Genomic DNA, 22,008 nt, shown 5'->3' with positions numbered 1-22,008 from the left:
CATCATGCTGACCGATGAGGTAACATAATTAAAATCACACAGTTATGATTGTTTTACTACAAACTTTGAAACTGTATATTATATTTGACTCTCCAGTGCTGGAACAGGGCTCAAGTAAAGATGTTTGTCTGACTATGCAATACTGTAGTATGAAGTAATCACTTTTCTTTGCATGATACATTGACTGCATTTATACTATAGCCTATGTCGGCATTAGTTAGCTAGCCAGCTTTATCAATAGATGTTAGCTAAATTTGGTGGATGATGACAGTAGCTGTTTATAAACATGATTATGTCAGTTATTGTGAATCAGCATACCTGACTTTTAGTATAAAGAGAAAATTGTCGAAATTATTCGAAAGTTACAAAGCAAGGAATAATGCTATTCGTCAGTGTTAGAAGGCAAGATCAAGTTAGCTGAAATTACAGAGATCAATCCTTATGGCACTATATTTCACATGCGTTGCAGTTATGTAAACTTGCCTGTCTAATAAGAAGAAGGCCAATTCGGGTCACAAAACTGAACTAAGGTCCCACCAGGAATCAAATGCCCTAGCGATGTTCACTCAAGTTTTCACTCAACCAAGATCACGTTCCCGCTTAGCTAGAAGGGATTCAGTAGATACATTTTTTGTTTGTTTGTTTTGTTTTTTGGCTTACTCAGAGTTTGTGTAGAAGTCGGTGTTGTGCTGGGAGCCGGACGTTTGTAAGATTCCATCTCTAAGACAGCGTTGCCTAATGTTGCAGTCTGTCTGTTGACATAGAGAAGTTACTGTCTGAGACAAGGTTCTCAGGAGTGCGCATAAACTTCACATCCTTTGGATTTTCCCGGCAAAAGCGACCCTCTCCCTTCGCATAAAAATCAGTCTACAGGCACCTTAATAGGCAACCTAGGAAGAAGGGCTAATTTTTTAAGTTGCGTAAAAAGCCGTTCACAAATTGGCAAAAAAAACCTTTAATACAGAGAAATTATCCATAGAGAATACTCGCTGAGAAAGTTTCCATAACATTTTGGTAATAAATTCAGAACAGAAGTAAAAAACTTTTAATTTTTCTGAGAGTAGACCAGGCAAGGGTATTGTGGACAGTCAAACTGGGCTGTTCTCCGCATTAATCTGTCTAGACCCCTGACCGCCCCTGTTTATTTCACTTCCACTGTATCCTCATGACTTCCCAAAACAGAAAGAGAGAATGATGGTGAGAGACAGCGGCTGTTTTTCCTAGAGCTACTATCCCTTGTTAGTGATTCCTCCCATTACTGATTTAACAAAAAAACAACAACTAAATAACGCTAAATAACACATCTGCTCAAACTTGCTATTTTATTTTCATTCACTTTACTTGGAATATCGGTAGAACAGTTGTTATCCATAACTGGCTTTTATTTTCCCTTAACAATGGTAAAAACAGCTCCGCAATTTCAGGGCTGAATGATCTTAAGACTTTAAACATGAAAGTATAAAAAGAATAAATGAAAATAATTGGCTTTTGAAACAATGTACACTGGATTCCATTTTTTATATATAAGCCTGATGGCCTTTCCTTTAGTAGACTTGAACCTTCTTTGCTCCAGAGGTATTTCCAGAATCAGTTTTGTATTTATGGCAAATGTTTCTGTATGATTTGTTTTCAGGAAAGATGGCAATATTTCAGAGCTAATTACGTAGAGAATTTTCGAAAATTTGTGTAAATAAAAAGTCTAGGTTACTGTTGTAACCTCCGTTCCCTGATGGAGGGAACGAGACGTTGTGTCGAAGAAGCGACACTAGGGGTCTCTCTTGAGAGCCTCGCGCATCTCTGAACTTGAGAAAAGGCCAATGAGAAATTGGCAGACAGAATTTGCATGTCCTGCCCCAGGACATACGGGTATAAAGGGAGGGAAATGCGCTTGTTCATTTAGAAATTTTCTTCGGAGCCGACCGGTTGTGTGAGCAATGAGCTGCGATTCACAAGACTGTTCATCTCATCTCTCAGAGAGTAAGCTGTTGGATCTATGGCGCATATCAGCGGCATTCTCCTTCTCTGCACACCAGTGCAGCTTTGCCCCTGGGTGCTTCGACAGCGCTCTCTAAAAGATAATTTTTGTAATAGAGTTTAATGGACGTGACGGACATGGACCTTGGAGACTTTATTTTTTTCTTTGGCTCGTTTGTGTTTTCTTTCCGTTTCTTATTTTTCTTTCTTATTTGCTTACATTTAAGTCAACATAACATTTTAATTGTACTTTTCATTAGTCTTATTCATCTGTGCATGTTATTCCAAAGAAAAAAAACATTTGTCTTTGTAATCTTATAATCTTCAAAATGCAATATCTTGCGCTGCCTCTGAAATTACTTTCCTTTTTGGCAGACGTAACAAGAGATCACCCGTGCGCTTTCCAGTATATCAGTGCATAAACATATACCGCCGCAACCTTGAACTGCATAATTTTGGCCATGTTGTTATTTTTTAATTTATATTTTTGTAATCTATCAAATTAGAAGTTACCCTGTATAATTTACAGCATTAGCTGAGAAAAATTTCATATTTCATATGTAATCAAAATGGGCTTTAACATAAATATACTCAAATGAATCACAATCAAATCAAATCATGTCTGAATTGAGAGCTTGTGAATAACAACCTGTCTACACCAGACAAGGGGCGGTGCATTGTGTCTAAAGCAACTCAATATAATCAATTGTGCTGTCTACACTGGATGTGTTGTTACGTGTTGCGTTGCGTAGCGCAGAGAATTGACGGATGGCATGTTCTATATTTTGCTGCACATGCTGGTGCTACTCCTGCCAACAAGAAAAATAAAGTTTTGAACATTTGTTTCGATGCCTCCAGTGTAAACTCTCTCACGCCGCTGCAGGGTGTAGACAGGGTATAAGTCTTGCCATATATTTTTTTTTTATTGAATATCCTGTCTCACTCTAAATTATCTTCAATAGTAAAATGGGAACGCCATTGCATGTAAACACTAAGAGCATTCAATTTGAGATATTTTAGATAAATGACAGAAAAAAAAACAAGCTGATATTACACAAAAAATAGAGCCTTATAAAATTACAGTAAATTACAAATAGACACCAAAATTTAAGAGCGACATTACCAAAGAACAAACTCAAGCAACAAGATGTATTTGTGCAGCTTTTATGTGCATGAATAGATGCTATACTCTTTCGGCTTCCAATCAAATCTCAATACTTTTCAGGAACAGTACCATTGGCTTCTCTCTGGGGACTCTTTGCAGCAATCTCTGCATGGTGGCCTCCTTTGGACAAAAACTAGCATTTGATCAACTGCAGTATTGAACGAACTCAATCCACAGGCGCCTAAGTATCAATTAAAGAGAAGGTGAAATGAGTTTGCTCTCAGTACATGGAGTACTCAGCCTCCACAATGCTTCAGCACTGCTCTGCTGGAGGGCTCAGCCATGTTCGCCAGAAGCAAATGTCATATCGTTTTCCTATTGTTCAATAAATGGGCTTGGTGGACAGACATCTGTGCAGTAATGCCAGAACAGTAATGGTGGCAACAAAGCCAGATGGAATAGAGAAAAAGCATCCAATTTTATGTTTTAAACCATCTCTGTAGGGTATCTAGTTGCCTAGCAAGTAATAACAAGAGATGTTACGGTACTTTGGTACACATTTAGGGACGATGATAAACAGAATCGTAAGACATTAAGAGTCTGTTCTAACAAAACTTTATTTGATTATCAGATCTGTCCATTTTTTTAACAATGGCTATAGAATGACGACACCAGAGAAAGCCTGCTCCATAAAACAAGCTCACGGCTGTAGTAAGAGTAAGAGTCCAATTGGCACTGCATTGTAAGAAAAGAAGACATGGAACAACTTCAAACCAAATAGCAGACAATGGGTGCTCAACACAGTTTTCCAGCAGATACAAAACAGCATATTAGAGGAATACAATTCTGATAAATGGGTTTTAGTGAACAAATTTAGTGTTTACAAATAATCAAAAACACAAGGCTTGGACCACAATGATGGAGAAAGTTATTGGTGGCAATTCTGTTTTGGATGTCGATGGTGATGAGTGGAATCCGGTTTGTTAAACAAGGGAGGCATTGTGTGCTTCTTCAGTGCATCTCAATCAGCTTCCTAGTTCAGTAGTTAGTACATTGGCCACTTCTAGTGCTATCCCATTGACACAATCACTCCAGTACACTGAAACATATGCTCCCTATAACATTTTAAATCTGGCAACAACAGATTGAAAGTTCTTCAGTTGAAATCAGTCTGTGCTTATCGAAATTTGAACAACTACCTCCAGTGGCCAAAGCTGGAAGTGTTGTTAAACGTACTGCTATGTTTGAGTGTTAGTTTCTGGATAAAATGTCCATAGAGGAGTGCCAAAAGCAAGTTTTTTCTAGTCATAAATGATGTAATAGAATCAACAGGAATGCATATAAAGTCAATTATTTTACTTTAAAGCAAAATTGCAACCTTTTAATAGCGATAACTTCATGGTTTCCACTGGACCTGAACCTGCATCTTGGAGTGAACGAGATTAATTCCAGAACTCGTGTTTCGGTGGTCACTCACACAACATTTTGTCAGTAGTGACAGATTGAAAGGTAAACACATTTGAATTGATGAAATAATGTCTGTTAAGTGGATGACACTTGTCAGAAATTCAGCAGAATTTGGTATATCATTTCAGTGTAGATTAACATTCACATGTTCCCATGTGATCATGTTGATTGTACATACTACATTATACTGTAGAAATAGTATGAGTAGTACGGAAGTAGTAAGCAGTGTTGTTGACAAATACTTGCTGTGTTTTAATGTGCAACCTCGTAATTATGCCTTGGGTAATTGAGTCACCAATATCACCCTTGGTTTTGCCTGAATTTGTGGATTTAGAACCTCTGTTTTGGGGGAGCAAAGGGCAAACCCAACATCAAATGCGATCCAGCTGCCACTCTGTGCCATAAGTGAGATTCCAATTGCTATATGAATAAAAAACTCTTATTTTCTCTCTCGCTTGGATGAACATTGAACAAAGGCATATGGTACACACTGAGGGACAGCAATAAACAGAATTGTAGATCATTAAGTTCTGACTAAATTTGATTTAATTATAAGATCTATCCATTCTTTGAACAATGGCAACATAACGATGATCTTGTGGTTGGATGATCCTTTGGGGAAGCATCGATACTGTTCATACAGCACATAGAGGACAAACCCAACATCAAATGCAATGTCACTCCAGGCCATGAGTCAGATTTTAATGACCATATGAGTAAAAAAAAAAACTCCTTGATGTTTTTTCTGTAGTTTAGGCAAACTCAGAAAAAGGCTTTCTGTCACGCTACAATAGAGAGAGCAGCTTGAAACAAGACTGTTGCACCATCAAGGACTTCCCACTGCCAAATGATGGGTTTTCCCATTCTGAGCCCTCGGCCAAGTTGATTTGGCATGAGCAACGGGAGCAGATGCCATTTGATAATGGCGAGCCAGAGATGAAGCGGCCAAACTCTGTCAAAGAGATCAGATTTGTCACATTATTTTCTCACATCTTTTCATGTCCCAATCAAAAACCACTGTGCCCTGCAGAGTGTCCAGGCCACACTAAAAAGTAGAAAATAGAATTAGTCAAGTGACGGGTTTGTTTTGCTATGTGTCTCTCCATGTAAGGGTTCTGGTTGCAGTTTTCACTCAGTATGCAGGGTTGTTCTCACCATGAATAAGACCTGTATGGATATTGGCCTTTTGGCTGGGCACACAATATGCCAGTGTGCTCTTTGCTCCATGCCAGGCTAGAGCTGTAGTCTGTAAAGAAGACAAATGGGGCGCATCCTGATTTGGAATGCATTCCTGGCAAAGAGCAATTAATCGGCTGTGGAAAGAAAAAGGAAACAAGAGAGAGAGAGGGAGAGAGAGGGAGAGAGAGAGAGAGAGAGAGAGGTGAAAAGGTAGATAAAATTAGTGTCCAAACTGTCTCTTTTCAGTGCACACTTTTACAAAGAAAGATATTAGAAGTTCCATACTAGGACAACATCACTTTTGCATCATTATTACACTTTTATTGCTTACAACTGGGATTAGGGTTTGAACTAACCCCTAACCATAAGTATTAAACTTGCATCCCGAACCTTTTGTGCTGTGGACATGCATCAGAACACAATTGCAACAACTAAGAGCAAAATAACATCCACATTGCAATGCTCTGGCAATCACCCAGAAAGCCCTAGCAAAAAAAAAAAAACAACATGATAAAAAACACTTTGAACACTTTGGTAACCGCATAGCAACACTTTGGCAACCACCCATACCACACTTGCAACCATCAAGACATGCCCTAGCAACTGCAAAGCAACTTATTAAAACCACTCAGAACACCTTAGCAACCACATAACAACCCCCCAAAATAACTTACATAGCAACCTTTTAGAACACCTTAGAAATGTCATTGCAATGCTCTGGCAAACACCAGAGATGTCAAAAATATATATGATAATAACCACTTAAGACACCTTATCAACTGTATGACAAAGCTCTGGCATTTATCCAAAGAGCCATAACAACCACCTAGCAGTGCCCTAGCAACTGCATAGCAATGTGATAAAAAAAACCCCACTAAGAACACCTTATCAACTGCATTACAAAGCCTCAGCAACCACCAGAACACCAAATCAACCAAGAAGCAAAGGACACCCTGAATACTTTAGCAACCACATAGCAACATCATGGTGTGGCAACCATTTAGAATAACCTAGCAATCACCAAGAAATACCCTAGCAACTGCATAGCAATGTGATAAAAATGACTTAAAACACCTTAGTATCTATACAGCAACGCTCTAGCAACCACTAAGACCACCCTAACAACAACTTTTAATTTAGCATTGCCCATAGCAAACGCAAAGCAACTCATTAAAAACAACTCAGAACACTTTAGCAATCACATAGCAACACTATGACAACCATCCAGAACACTTTGGCAACCATCTAGAACACCCTAGCAACAACTTAGCAAAGTGCTAACAACCACATGGCAATACAATACCAACTGCAGAGCAACACAATCTAAACCACTCAGAACACCTTATCAACTGCATTACAACACCCTATAGAACACCAGCAACATCCTAGCAACTTGCTAAAAAAACACTCAGAACACCTTAGAAACCATACAGTATACTGTACAACCACTCTTGCAACCACTTAGTAATGTCCAAGCAACTGCAAAACATCTCAGAACACATAAGCACCCATATACCGTAGCAACACTCTGGCAACCATCCAGAACACTTTAGCTTCCAAGAAGTAATACCCTAGTAACTGCACAGTAATGTGATAAAAAAGACACTCAGAAAACCTTAACAACTGCATTACAAACCCTAGCAACCACCCAGAACACAGTAACAACCACATATCATTGTGTTAAAAAACCCTCAAAACACATTAACAACTGACGAGCAACAACCTGTCAAGCACCAAGACCACCCTAGCAACTACTTAGCAATGCCCTGTAACAACCACAAATCAACCTACTAAAACCACTAGGAACACCTTAGTAACCACCGTGAACACCCTAGCAACTAGTAAAAGAACGGCAAAGCAACTAGTAAAAAAAACGCTCAGAACAGCTTAGCATCCACATGGCAATAGCTTACATGGCGGCAACTAACGATTATTTTTATAATTGATTAACCTAACGATTATTAGAACGATTATTCGAACATTCGGCGATAATTGCAATGAATAATATTTTATTCTTAAACAATTATTCAGCTTGTGCCCCATATTAAAAGGTTGTATTAAACATGCTTACTAACAATAAAGAGGACAAAATAATCTTTTAAAAATACCTCTAAATGGCATTCACTGAATTAAAGGGAAAAAATACTTTTAAGTTTAATTCAGTAAAGAAATTCACTACAAAAAAAATCTATTGTTATCAAGTATTTTTGTATTGTTTTCATTTAAAATAGTCTAAAAATCCTTAAAACAAGACACGTTTACTAGAGAAGCAACATATAAGATATTTAGACTCGCTTTAATAGAATATATCTTAAATATAAGTGTTTTTTTATGTGTATTTTTTCACTTGGTTATACTTCTGCAAGTGCAGTAAAGACAAAATATACTTATGCTTTTAGAGAATAGATCTTGAATATGTCTAAATATCTTATATGCTGCTTCCCGGGTGAATGCAGATATTTTTTAAAGGATTTTTAGATATTTTATAATATTTGTATTTTTTATAATATATTAAAAATTCCCAGATAACAATTTTTTTTTCTGCAGTATAGCTGCTAAATAAAATGTGCATTGTTTTAAAGGAGTTTTAGATATTCTTATTGGAAAACAAGCCAAAACAAAAACAATTCATAATTATAAACAGTGTATAATGCGGCAGAGACTACCCTTTGTCACCTTTCTGTAAATTTCAATCCATCTTTAACTCACAAAAAACAAACTCTCTCTCATTAATAAAGCTACATACTGCCAATTTTCTTCACAATAAGAAATGCACAGTGACATATATTATGATTTAATAAGTCACGAGCCATCACGTTATAATCTAGCTGCATTAAGCGTGCGTGTTTGAGGGATGAGCGTCTCCGCAATGGAGTGTGCGTCAGCCAGGTGCAATTTCAATCTCTTCCCATTAGATCGGAAAATTTGCGCAACTCATAGAAGAAGCGCTGATCGCAGAGAGAAATGCCATTTTTGGATTGTAATTATTTACATGATCTGCTTCCGTATTATTTGAACTTTAATAAAGCTATAATGCATTAAATATAACTGCATTTAAGATGTAACGCCGAGGTGTTTCCTTTAAAGATACTTGACACACAAGTTTTGCTTCAGCGGAGCTGCAGCTCCAGCTCCACTTATTCCACAATGAGAGTGCTTTTTGATCTGGCACTGGCGTGGTCCTTTTATGCCACCCTCCCCAATCTCACAACAATTAGAGACAAGTGTTATTCATAATCTGGCTCAGGTGTATGCACCCATACCACTCTCCGCAGGATGCTCGACCATGCCCCCGCTGCCACAAATTGCCTCATACTTTGCAATCTATATCACCTTAAGCTTTTTGGAGTGCATCTGGACTGTGAGCTGTGTAATTCTTCCTCTTCTCAGTCAGGAGAGAACTGCGATGCTGCTCTTGCGCGTCATCATTAGAGTTTAATGTGATCTCATGTTACGTTAAATGAGATCAAATTACTATTCGGCAACTAACATTTTTGTAGACAATTATTTATTGTCGACGTTGTCGATAACACCAACTAAACGTTTCAGCCCTAATAGCTTAACAGCCCAGGCGCAGCATAGCAACACCATCTAAACCGCTCAGAACACCTTGTCAACTGCATTACAACACCTTAGTAACTCCCTGGCAACCTCCTAGGGACTTAGCCTACTAAAACCACTCAGAACACCTATCATCCATTCAGTATACTGTACAACCACCCTATCAACCACATAGCAATGTCCTAGCAACCAAAAAACAACTCGCTAAAAACCACTCAGAACACATTAGCAGCTATATACCAACCTAATAACAGCACCCTAGTAAACACAAAGATAAAAACCACTCAGAATATTTTAGCAAAAATAAAATAAAATAAATAAAAATAAAAACTAGTTGAATTAGTTGTTTTTTTTCACGCAAACAACAACAGAGGTCAAATATTCCCTATTATGTTTGCACATCTTACCAATGTTAATAAGATCTTTGATTTTGGCATCTGGCAGGAGAGGTATTCAAGGACAGCAAGGGCTTTTTGGTGGAGGGTCAGGGGTGAGGTAGTTGCACAGCTGTGCACTGACTCTCTCTCTCTCTCTCTTGATCGCTCTCTCTCCCTCTGCCTCTCGGTCAACAACAGCCTCATTCAGGGGTCAATACATATCAGACAGTAGTGTTTGTGCTGTGCTAACAGTGGAGAGCTAAATTTATACTATCAATACATATTGACTCATTCAGAGAATATAAGCAGAGATGGCTGTGGCAGAGGGAATAACAGAACAGCTGGAGAGAGACGGGGGTTTGATTAAAAAGACAAATAGAGCATGATTCTAATGAGATGGGTTTCATTTATTGCTTATTTAAAATTAACTTAGATCAGACATGTATTTAGTTGGATAATTGAATGATGGATACAGGGGTGTCTCTAGGATTTGAAAACATCAGTGGCTAAAGCTACAACATCAGGGGCTAAGGGTATTGATATATACCATGGTAATTACATGATAGTTACCTGACGATTATTTTTAAATCATCTAAGCGTCTGGAACCCTTTGAATTTGAAACAGAATTTTTTAATTTATGTGATTCCAAACTAAATTTGATTTACAGTAATTAACATCTGATTTCTATAAGAGTAGTTTTAATATTCTGACTTTAAACCACTTTGGAACTGTGCAAGTGAAAACAGATCACCAACCTTGTGCAATGCATTCAGGTTCTATTTTTTATTCTGAATTGAGAACTGAAAGAAAGAGAACTGCAATGCTGCTCTTGCACATCATCATTAGAGTTTAATGTGATCTCATGTTACGTTAAATGAGATCACATTAATATTCGGCAATTAACATTTTTGTAGACAATTTTTTATTGTCGACGTTGTCGATAACGCCAACTAAACGTTTCAGCCCTAATAGCTTAACAGCCCGCATAGCAACACCATCTAAACCACTCAGAACACCTTGTCAACTGCATTACAACACCTTAGTAACTCCCTGAATTGCACAAAAGATGTAAAAGCTCAAGTGAAGGTAAAGATTATCAGAAAAAAATACTTAAAATTATTATTCCTATCTATCACTCACTCCAGGTTGTGTAGAAAAAAATACGTCAAATATTTTTTAAGAAAAAATTATAGTCTGCTTTGGAGGACAGCGGAATGGGAGCGTTGTCTCCAAACAGAGTATCGCCCACTGAGTCATTGACGCCATCGCATTGGCATACTACACCCAGGATGTGCCGCCCCCCTTGGGGCTATGAGACACTGAGTGTGGTTGTCTCCTTGGCTCTGACCAATGGCGCCTCTTTAGCAGACATCTGCAGAGCAGCGGGCTGGGCATCACCCAACACCTTTGCGAGGTTCTACAACCTCCGGGTTGAGCTGGTCTCGTCCCGTGTAATGTCAGGTACGAGCAGGTAAGTTCCTGTTCAGCAGGCCTGGTGTACCGCTTGTGTATCGTGAAGACGTGCACTTTTTACCACCAGTCATGTTCACGAAGTTGTGGTTCCTGGATGTCCTTCTTCCTTAGCGCTGTGGCAGGCGAGATTGAGGAGAAACTTGCTGCCAGTCCAGTATGTGTGCTGACTTGGCCCTGTACTAGGGTAGGTGATCCACATGCGCTGGTTGCCTGCATGTAACCTGTGTGATGTACCTCCAGTGAGACTGTTTCCCAGTTGGTAAACCCCCGTCTTCAATGGGCAGAGACCTCTCTGCCCCCGGTCGGCGTGTTTGTATAGCTCCTCCCCCCTCCAAGTAGGACCTACCATGGAGACTTCTCCAAATAAGACACTACCGAAAAGACTCTGTAAGACCATGTGATGTATTTCAACACAAGGGTGTGGTCTTCGCGGTGTCCTACCCTTGGGAGGTGGATGCTATATGGCCCCCAGCTGAATTACTTTTATTCCTTTTGGGAAGAAAAAAAGAGAAGAGGCCACAGCTGGGGAAGCCGGTCCTCATTTTTGGGGAGTCGACTTGTCCCCAAGGTGCAGGGGAAAATACGACACTCGTAAGAGCGTTGGGGAGGTTACACGATGGCCGGGTGCGCTGGCTACGAGGCACGCAATGATATCCTCATCTCGCACTGCCAGTCCACGTAATGCAGTTCAGCTAGTTTTGGTGTTTTGTATAGGGACCCCTCGTATCACTACATCGACACAACGTCAAGTGAGTGACAGATAGGGAACCTCCTGGTTACTTTTGTAACCTCCGTTCCCTGATGGAGTGAATGAGACTTTGTGTCCCTCCTGCCACAACACTGAACTACCCGCTGAAATGGGTAAAATTGTCTCGGCATCTCAGCACAAAACCTGAATGAGTGGTTGCAAGCCAGCTCCTTTTATACCCGTATGTCCAGGGGAGTGGCATGCAAATTCTACTCGCCAATTCCCATTGGCATTTTGAGGTGTTTGGGGCTCCCAAGGGAAACCCCTCGTGTCACTACATTGACACAACATCTAATTTCCTCCATCAGGGAATGGAGGTTACGAAAGTAACCAGGACATTTTCCTCAATTCTCAAGGTTCCTGAATCTCAACTGGTACAGCACTAACAATGTCAAAGTCATGGTTTTGATTCCTAGGAGAATACATCTGTTTAAATCACTTTGATGCATCTGCCAAGTGTAAATGTAGATCTCTAGTGGGGCAAGGCCACACCACCTACAATACCAAAGAAGAAAACAAACTAATAAAACAAAGGATTAAATGTCACTTCACATTTCTGTATCGCAAGCCTAGCCACATTCTAGAGCACTTAGTGAAAACAGTCCAGTGGAAATGTAAATGGACATCATGTTAATTGTATTTTAATTCTGGTGATGGCATTGATCCCACAGTTACAGTATCTCACCAATAAAGAGCTTAGGCCGAGAGAAGCCAAAACAAGCCATAACAAAAGACACAGAACAAAACAATTATTATTGTCATATATACAATTATATATGAGAATTATTCTAGAGGATTATGAGTGATTTGAGCGCAGCAATCATAATACGCTGGTTTACATGATATTTAAATTACATTAAAGCGTGGAGTTGTAGATGATTGCATGAAAATTAAAACTAGACCTAAAACTAGAAGTCAGCAGCACAAAATTGTGTTGTAGAAACCAACCCTACTTAAAAATGCCAAATGCCTAGATGCTGGACTAAAATGCTTTAGATGGTGACCAGCTTAAATTACTAGATAAAACCACTAGTTTCTAGCATGTATATCTACTGTCATTTCATCATAAATTTACCAGCATTACCAGTTTGTGCTAGTGAAACTCTAGCATTTCCTTTATAAGAAATAAAAACTAGTTTGACATTTGACAATCGTTGACGTACAGTAAGAATTTAGAGCTATAAAATCGATGTGGATTGCACTGCTCAAATCATTTGGTTTGATCAGAAATGTTTAAATTAGCTTTAAATTACAGTTTATATTGAAATATTTGACTTTTGATCACAAACTTTGAGATCTTAGAAAATCTGAGACTAGAGGGTCTTTTACTCAGGATTAAAAAAATCTGAAAATGTAGTAGCTGTTTGCCCTCCATATATTCTCATTGCTGTCTACGAGAAACTGTTGAAGATCTTTTTGTGTTTTTGTCTGTCTCAGGGGACATAAAAGAAAAAACAGAACTCCATGCGCCAGTTATTTTAAAATTACTTTTTGCATATGCAGCTTCTGTAAAATTCTCTAGGGCCTGGTGTCTCAGTCGAACTCACATCCACAAAAACCAGCCCACTCCTGGAACACAGAGTCCCTCTGCCTCCATATGCCACCAACCCACCGACCAAACAAAAAAACATATTAATAGATTCGCTGTCAAACAGAAGTCATGTCCCTATTGAGCGTAGTGACTTCAGGGGGCCGAATGACTCATTCTGAGTATTCAACAGCCGCCTCAGACGCGTATGGAGGATATCGCATCTGTCATAGTATAGTTATCTCTATTTTGAGTCACCGCCATGCCCACAGAACCAGAGGAACTTTTGCACATAGCAAACGCATACAGCCTGGGAGGCAGTTTGGCTGACGGACAGAGTAGGTCAAATGAAACAAGATTGAAATACATGAAGCATCTCTGGACACATGTAAGTTGACAGCACATTTGTAAAGTCATATGAATGCAAACTCATTTTGAGCAATAAAATTAGAAAGAAGGAATTCACCTTCGGAATAAGAATTTGAATAAATTATGGACGTCAAAGCAGCCACCACATGAAGTTTTCACAGAGAATATAAAGTCACCTCGCTGGATGATTCGGTTAACATCTGCTTATGACACCCTCACATCTTTAGAGGCATCCCTGGATTTCGAGACGTAATTACAGTTGTACGCTCTGATGAAATTTTGGATTCAATCAGAGTGAATACGGAAGAGGCCATTCTGAGAGACAGCATCAATAAAATATATTTCCACTGTGTGGGATTAATGCGAGTAAGATATGAAATGCTGACGCCTTTTAAAATCATGTTAATATTCAGCCCTTAGATTCTGTCCTACCCTAGATTTTAGCAGTGGAGATTTTAATTAATCTCTTTGACTTGAATCTTTAGATTTTTTTCACCACATACAGTCTTTCTGAAAATTTGCATTCCATCCAATTGTATTGTACACACTATATACTGCAGAAATAGTATGAGTAGTATGATAGTAGGCTATTCCAAACATACTATAGACAAATCAATTATTTAAGAGGGTTGTACACCGGACATGTTTGGCGGACGACATGGTGCATTCCAAAATGTAAAAAAAATTTAAATGAAGGTACACAAGCCGTCTGTCATCGGCGCCCAGCTACGGCTGCTGAAATTTCTGCCACACCACGGAGCACAACTAGCAAATTTTCCATTTAATTCGACCCAAATCATTATCAAAGGACATAGATTATTTACTCCAGCATTGTTAATTGAAAATCTTGGTAACTTTTGTGTGTACTCTCTGCCACCTGAACCACTTAAACATGCCCTGTGTTTGATGCCTGTACCATGTCCTAGCCGTGACGTGGCGCTTCTCGTCCGGAGTGTGACCGCCTTTTCGATGATTCAACCAACCGAAACACCACAGGATATTACCAGAACCCACTGATGACACTGTGAATTTAGCAACAGTAAGTCAAAATTTCTACTGCCCCCAGTGGTCGAAGCTAGATGTGATGTGAACATATGGGCACGTTTTATCTCCAGTTTCTGGGAGAAATGTTGCATTTTGTTTTAGTTGTAACGGGAATGCATATTTTATTAACCATATATCCTAACTCAAACCCCAACCCTAAACCTAACCATAAGTGGAATAAACTTGCAATTTAAGAGCAACAATGCAACCTCCGAATCGCACTCACCATTGTTTATGCACTACATGGAAAGGTAAACACAACTGAATTTAAGCAAAAATGTCTAATGGGAGATGGCGTTTGTCAGTAATTATGCAGAAAGGTGTCGATTTCAGGGTACATTAAGATTTGGAAGCAGCATGTCAATTTCCTGCATGATCACGTTGATTGTGCAGTATACAGTATATTATATACTGTAGTATGTACAAGTATGGTAGTTAGCTCTTCTGAACCTATCCAAAGAAGTTACTTACAAGCAAGTGCATGAAAGTGAGCAAGAACGATTAGTTTACTTAGTTTAAAAAAGAATCGTTTAAACAATCGAAACACCACTAGATTTTACCAGAACATTGAGTGAAATGTTGTTCCACATTGAAGCTGCAAACCTCCATATGAGCAAGTTAATGAGATTATTCAGACAGATGAGCATCTGCATATCATCAACTTCATGAAAGGACTGCATGAAACAATTACTGAGAGTCGTGTTTCAAAGACAGAAACACTAAATTTTTACCCTTAGTGAAAAAAACACCCAAATAATCAAAGTGGAGGAGAGAGCTAACAAGAAGATTAGGAAATGCGTCTACAAAACCAGCAACCTTTTTTTTTGCATTAATATACAGTACATACAATTATTTATTTTTTTCACAGATTACTTTTGAGAAACACTGGTGCTTTGAGACACCTATTTTGGGGTTTGCTGATGCTAATTGGCAATAAGAGTATTGGCTAGACTCCTACTTTAATTTCAAAATAATTAGTAAAGCAGAGAGCACAATCTCACACCCGGAGTTAAACGAACGGCAGTGGAGCCCATAGCAACTGCTCTGCCTGGAAACATGGTAATTGAAGGGTTGGAGAAAAAGAACGAGAGAGTTTGACAAGCTGTAGTGAGACTGAGTTGAACTTTAGATGTAATGAGATGGAGATTCAAGTTGTTTTTGCTACTGTCCCTTTAAAGACCTATTTTAGGGATTTGTGGCAGGACATATTAACATATTGTCTATTTTCTGAAATAGCCGATAGCATTTAGCTTACAAACCATGGACTAAGACCATGTCCACACTAATAAGTTTTTTTTTTTTTCAGTTTTCTAACATTATCGCTTTGCAGTTATGGGGAGCGTCTACATTTTTGGTGGAGGAAAACTCCATTCTAGTGTGGATTTCAGCATTTTATATATTCCAGCCACTTGCTTTGCAACCAATTGATGGGGAAAAGGAAATAAAATAGAGGAGAATATAATAAAAACAAATATATAATAGTTGGGAAGAGCAAATGTAATATGAGAGTTAGCGCATCCGAAGACATGTCGCTAACAATAATTTACTTGCTATACGGAGGCACGTCGTATTTATAATTTAACGGGAGGGGACGTTCTCATTTTAGTGGGTGTTTGGACAAAACTTTTTGTACATCCGTGATGCAAGATGAGTCATGTATTTTTGTTCTGTTTTGCTGTTTTTTAAATGCGTAAATGTGCTAAGAGTTTGTTTTGACAAATTTTAGGAATACACTAGCATATTTATGATCTCACAGCTAACAGACAGGGACAACAAGTGACAAAACATACATTTTAAATTCACAGGGTCTTAAGAACTTATTTGTAAATGACCTCTGTTATGATTGGCTAACCTCAGCCTACCAACGTCGATCATCAGAGCCAAGTTTGTGAATACTGAAAGCATTGTTACTGTATGTAAATATGAGCAGTCATATGTTATTGTGCTCATACTGCACATCATAAGCAGTAGGATATCTGAACAACCTTTTTTGGCAGTTTAGTTTCAATAAATGTTCTGTGTGGCCTGGATCAGGAGCTTTGCGTAGTATATATACTACATACAGTAGTATATCAAACTTTTATTTGGTAAAAGCAAAGAACATTGTGTTTTCACAAGTTTAAGTGTACCATTAAAAAAAGTCCTGGATTAAGTCTTTGTGTAGCAAACACCGAATTTCGCACTCTTACTGTAGGTAAAAGGAGCCAGTGATGACAGAACAGAGGCAAAACTTTGTGAAAAACTGTAAGCATTAATCTTAGAATGACTCAATGTACTGTAAGCTCTCCAGTTTCATTTAATTGGATTTTGATAGAGAGAAAACAACAGGAACACTGTTAGAGGACCATAATATTGTAACAACTTGTGTTTGAACTCTTGACTTTCATATAAAGAACAAAACAAGACAAATTAAATTTTCTCAAGTTCGAGAAAAAAAAACAACACATGCACATGTTAATTCAAACTGTTCTTGCAGGAGTTCTTGTCCAGTGAGATGAACAAGATGAAGAACTTTAAGAGGCGTTTCTCACTCTCCGTGCCACGAACAGAGACGATAGATGAGAACGAGTTAACGGAACAGATAAACCATTTCAACATCTGCTGCAATGACGGTACGAATTTCCTCTCATTATTAACATTCTCCCATTTACAGTTCAAGACATCCAAACACACAGTATTTTGGCATCATTTCACAGTCTAACTTACACAGTACTAGCTGTTTGTTTTGTATCACAGCTGGGCATAATCAAATGTGCTTAGGGTTTGTATTACAAAATGTATAATACGAAAACACATTTTATCCTAATTTGGGCACTTTTGCTGTATATGCAAACTTATGTACAAAACAATTGCGCACCAGTCTTTGGTGGTTTTTCACATCTGTTCCAATCTTTTAAAGTCATTAAATCCAGACATAAAGTGTGAAAAATTTTAGGTTTTTAAAGACAGCCTTCACATTGCATTCAACATACAGTAAGTAATGTACTGTAAGTAACAGTACTGTATATTCAGCAAGAAATATTGTAAAGCGGGACTTGATTTGAACCATTAGCAGTTGATTTGATGCAAAAACTGTGTTAATATGTTATTGGTTAATGGTTTTCCCTACCCACAAGGCCTTGGTTACATCAGCAGAAAGAAAAGTCATTCAGATCTAGAGACAGTTATTGATGTGATGTAGGATTATGAAAACCAAACTTTTTTTTAACATTTCAAATAAATGTGAAATGACATTCTCAATCCATTTTACTTTCATAATGTAACATTACACAGTGAAACTGGATGTTCAACAAGAAAAAATGAGGGCAGGACTATCCATCAGGAATTTATTGGATTGTGAAAAGTCAAAATGATCACATGAAAATCGAAGTGTTGCTTTGAACGTTCCTGTACCCTCTAATTACTGAGAAGCACCATCTCCCATCAAAAATGTTTGCTTCAATTCAAGTGTGCTGCATGAGGAACCTCCCAGACATGGGATCTACCAGCCTGTGTAGACCTCCGGGGGTCAGGGTTACTCCAGAGTAGATGATGAGGAAACCGATTTCTAGCCCTCTAGCGTCTGCGCTCAACTGACCAAACGTCTCAACTTAAATTGCAGTCGTGGTTATCTTTGTGCCTACAATATTAATGCAGAAGTAATAGTACTATTCTACTCTCCTGTATGGCTCTTTGGTGTTACTGCATTCATAAGTCAATATTAAATCAAATTTCTAGGGAGAGTGTACAAGCAAGACCCCTTTAAGAATTTAAGACTCTGTTGAAGATCTTGAGGGGGGATTTCGCACAACTACGGTGTTACAATATAAAAAAAAAAATGTATCATTCTGGTTATTTGCCAGTGTGTATCTTGTTATAACTGAAAAGAAAAAATCTGTATGCTCTTTACTTTGAATACCAATCAACTTCATGTGAACAAGTCACAGAATATCTGGGACTTGAAAGTGAAAATAAATAATCATCACACCTTCAGTCAATTCACTAACCATCTGATGTATATTGCACTGAAAAATGGCAAGCGCTGACTGAAAATACAAGCTCAAGGAGTGAAATCAGTCTGCCTGGAAACAAAGTTGTGTTTACAATTTATCTGGGTAAGAGCTTCTGGTAAAGAACTATTGGAAAAAACATTGGATTTTGCCAGGTTAGTGGAAGCGAATCTTAAAAATAGTTTTTTTTTAGTCACTATGTAGCAGGTAAACTAGATATCGATGAGCAGAACTGTATATTTTCAGATTGATTACACTTCTGAATTCAGAAATTCAGAAATTCTGCTGCTATAATCGATTTAAGCTTAGCGACATTCAAACCACTGCCCTCAGTTGCAGAAGATGGATGTGTTGAGATGAAATGTCCATAAAGTGGTGCCAAAAGCGAGTTGTATATTCATATGTAAATTTTGTTTTACAGTGAACATGAATGCATATTTTATTAACCCTACTCCCTAGTCTAAACCCCAAACAAAGTAAAATGCAACCTCCGAATCACACTCACCATTGTTTTTGTGAATTACGATTAATCCCTGGTTTCTGTGCGATGAGAACACATGTCATAGAAATTGCCCAGGCTATCAGTAGCACCACAGGAAAAGGTGAACACATTTTAATTGCTAAAGAAAATGTCTGATGGGGCATGGTGCTTGACAGTGATTGGGCAGAATGGGGTTTGATTTCAGGCTAAACTAACATTCGGAAGCGGCATGTTAATATCCTGTGTGATCAATTTGATTCTGAGTTGCAGTGTTTGGGATATAGTAGCTTGCCAGCTACAAGCTACTTTTAATTTAAAGTAATTAAATTTTAAGTTACCCTTAAAGTTGCCTTTTAAAAACGTAGTTGGCTACACTCAACCCAGTAACAAAAAGTAGTACTACTTTGAAGATATGTAGTTTTCTGTTAGCTGGCCATTATTATAATTTTTTTTTCTTCACCAGTCTGTTTTTATGGTGTAATTTATTTCAGCTTTTCATGTTTCTCAAACATCCTATTCCTGTCAAAGTGGGCGGTCCTTGGTCATACTAAGCCTGCAACGTGAACCAGACCTTATGTCGAAAGTCAAAAGCCTGGCTACGTGAGACCCGAGACATGCTTAATAAACACATACTAAGACATGAAACCGCACATTGACCCTCCAGTCAGTTATAGGACAGGGACTTTGCTCTAGGTGCATGCTGGGAATGAAACATTTGTTTGGGGGAGCAATCAGGTTCCTCAGCTGTCTGTTTGAGGCAGCTGTTTCCACAACGCCCACTTTTTCCCCATCACGGGCAAGCTGCTCTGATTGGCTGAGAGGATGGCACGCTGTTGCCTCCTCCACCCCCTAGGAGATGCAGTGGTGATGGAGACAGCTGGAGCTGGATGGAGTTTGGAAGGAGGGAGTGGATTTGAAGAGAGGTGGGCAGGAGATGTGCGAGCGATTTTCATATATTTACATCGTCCCCTTATCTCCAGCTGCAAAGGAACCTCCAAGCCAAGCGTGGAGGGAGGCAAGTGTGCACCTGCCGGGTCAGGGAAGAAAAGCAATGCTTGGAAGCGCCTTCGAAATGGAATGCTCGATTTGGCTTGCCTATAGAAAGTTGTACTCATTAGTTTACATACCCCTTGGAGAATCTTTAAGATGTTTAGCTGCCTAACAGATATTTAAGTATATCCCACAAGACCAAATAAGAACTTAAATTACACAAATTACTATTCTTAAGTTTACACACCCGTGGCTCTTAATATTGTGTGTTGTCTCCTCGAGAAGTCCTTGTCTGCAGCATTTTGTGAAAGTTTTGAATGTAAACTTTAAGAGTGTGTGAACTTTAAAACAGGACAATTGGTGTAAATTCAATTATTATTTTTGCTTTTGGAGTATATGTAAATACTGTATCTGTTGTGCCATTTTAGCTACATCAGGGCAATACTAAATGAAAAACAAAATGCATTTGTGTGATCTCTCACAGATTCTGCAATGGGGCTAGTAAGCTTGCAAGCAAAACTCTTTTCTATTTGATGCCAAGGGCACCAAAATATTATTCAGTAGACTTCCTTTCTAAAATATAGAGAGCTATATATTTTAATGTGCTGTATGTAGACCAATTGATACTGTGTGAGAAAAATATTAAGTGTGATAGAAAGGCAACAAGCATGCAAAATTAAATAATTGGCTTTTATATTATCATTGTACTAAATAAAAAATAAATTATTAAAATATCTGGAAAATATATAGTTTGTATAAAAAAAATTCTACCCAACATAAAAGCAGTGTTAGACGTATAAACCTGAATTCTCATGACACATCTTAATAATAATACGAGATTGGACAAGTTGCCTTTTAAGTGACTTTTACATAATTTTTAAAACTAAATTAATAAACAAACCAGTGATTGACGTAATTACGATTTTTTTCTTAGTTTATCCCCTGATGCAAATCTAACCTAACAATGGCATCTCAATCCTTACCCTATCCCTAAACCTAACCATGATTCTAAAAGGAATGCAACTTTTGTGTTCCACGAAAGAAAAAAAACATAAGGGTTTGGAATGAGACGAGGTTAGCGTATTACAGTTAATTGACATACATCTGTCATTTGTATTCACTGACATTTTCTTTCTAAAAAGAAAGTGATGGATAAGAGGCTAGCAAAAATGTGTTCCCTGTATTGTTTCGATTTGAAATTATCTTTGTTAATTGGATGTCTCAATGGGAATAAAAGTCAGAATAAAATAGAAATATCCAACACAAGTACAAACTATTCCTAAATGATATAATGATTTGTTTTTTCTTTTCTCTTTTTTCTTTCTCGATTTGTGTCTTTCTGTGAAACTGTCAAAAGAATAAAATAATCACCTCATGATTGTCAGCCTGTTTTCCGAAAGCATGATGAAATAGTAATATCCCATTTGTAAAAAAATCTCTGAAATATGCCACTGACCTCCTAGCATTATTTTGCTGCCCTCTAATGGTCCTTTGACCCCAGTTTGAAATCCCCTGCCTTAGATAATTAGAACTCAATCATGGCAAGGTTAATGTAGCGACCTGATGGAGAGACCGATCTGATTCAAGTTAGGGAGGCAAGCCTCATATTTCTTCCCTGGCAGCATGTCAACCCTCATTATCTTGTTATTTTTTTGATATATCGCTGATCGCAATGCAACCAAGTAATTCTCCATGGAGTGCCGCCCATGATGGAGTCATCAT

The 22,008-nt window shown here is 38.2% G+C and overlaps 1 protein-coding gene across 2 annotated transcripts in view; it reads left to right on the top strand.

Annotated features, from left to right (window-relative positions):
- Nucleotides 1-22,008, top strand: part of LOC127633023 (cyclin-dependent kinase 18-like) — a 101,095-nt gene that overhangs the window by 14,169 nt on the left and 64,918 nt on the right. For both annotated transcript variants that reach the window (XM_052111881.1, XM_052111883.1), the window contains exon 2: nt 17,303-17,438. In XM_052111881.1, coding sequence (XP_051967841.1) covers nt 17,321-17,438 — 118 coding nt within the window. In that variant the 5' untranslated portion in view covers nt 17,303-17,320. The remainder of the gene's footprint in view (nt 1-17,302; nt 17,439-22,008) is intronic.

The sequence above is a fragment of the Xyrauchen texanus genome, chromosome 39 (genome assembly GCF_025860055.1).
Source record: "Xyrauchen texanus isolate HMW12.3.18 chromosome 39, RBS_HiC_50CHRs, whole genome shotgun sequence".
NCBI lineage: Eukaryota > Metazoa > Chordata > Actinopteri > Cypriniformes > Catostomidae > Xyrauchen > Xyrauchen texanus.
The sequence above is the reverse complement of the archived record's forward strand: the minus strand, read 5'-3'. Positions and strand labels throughout refer to the sequence as shown.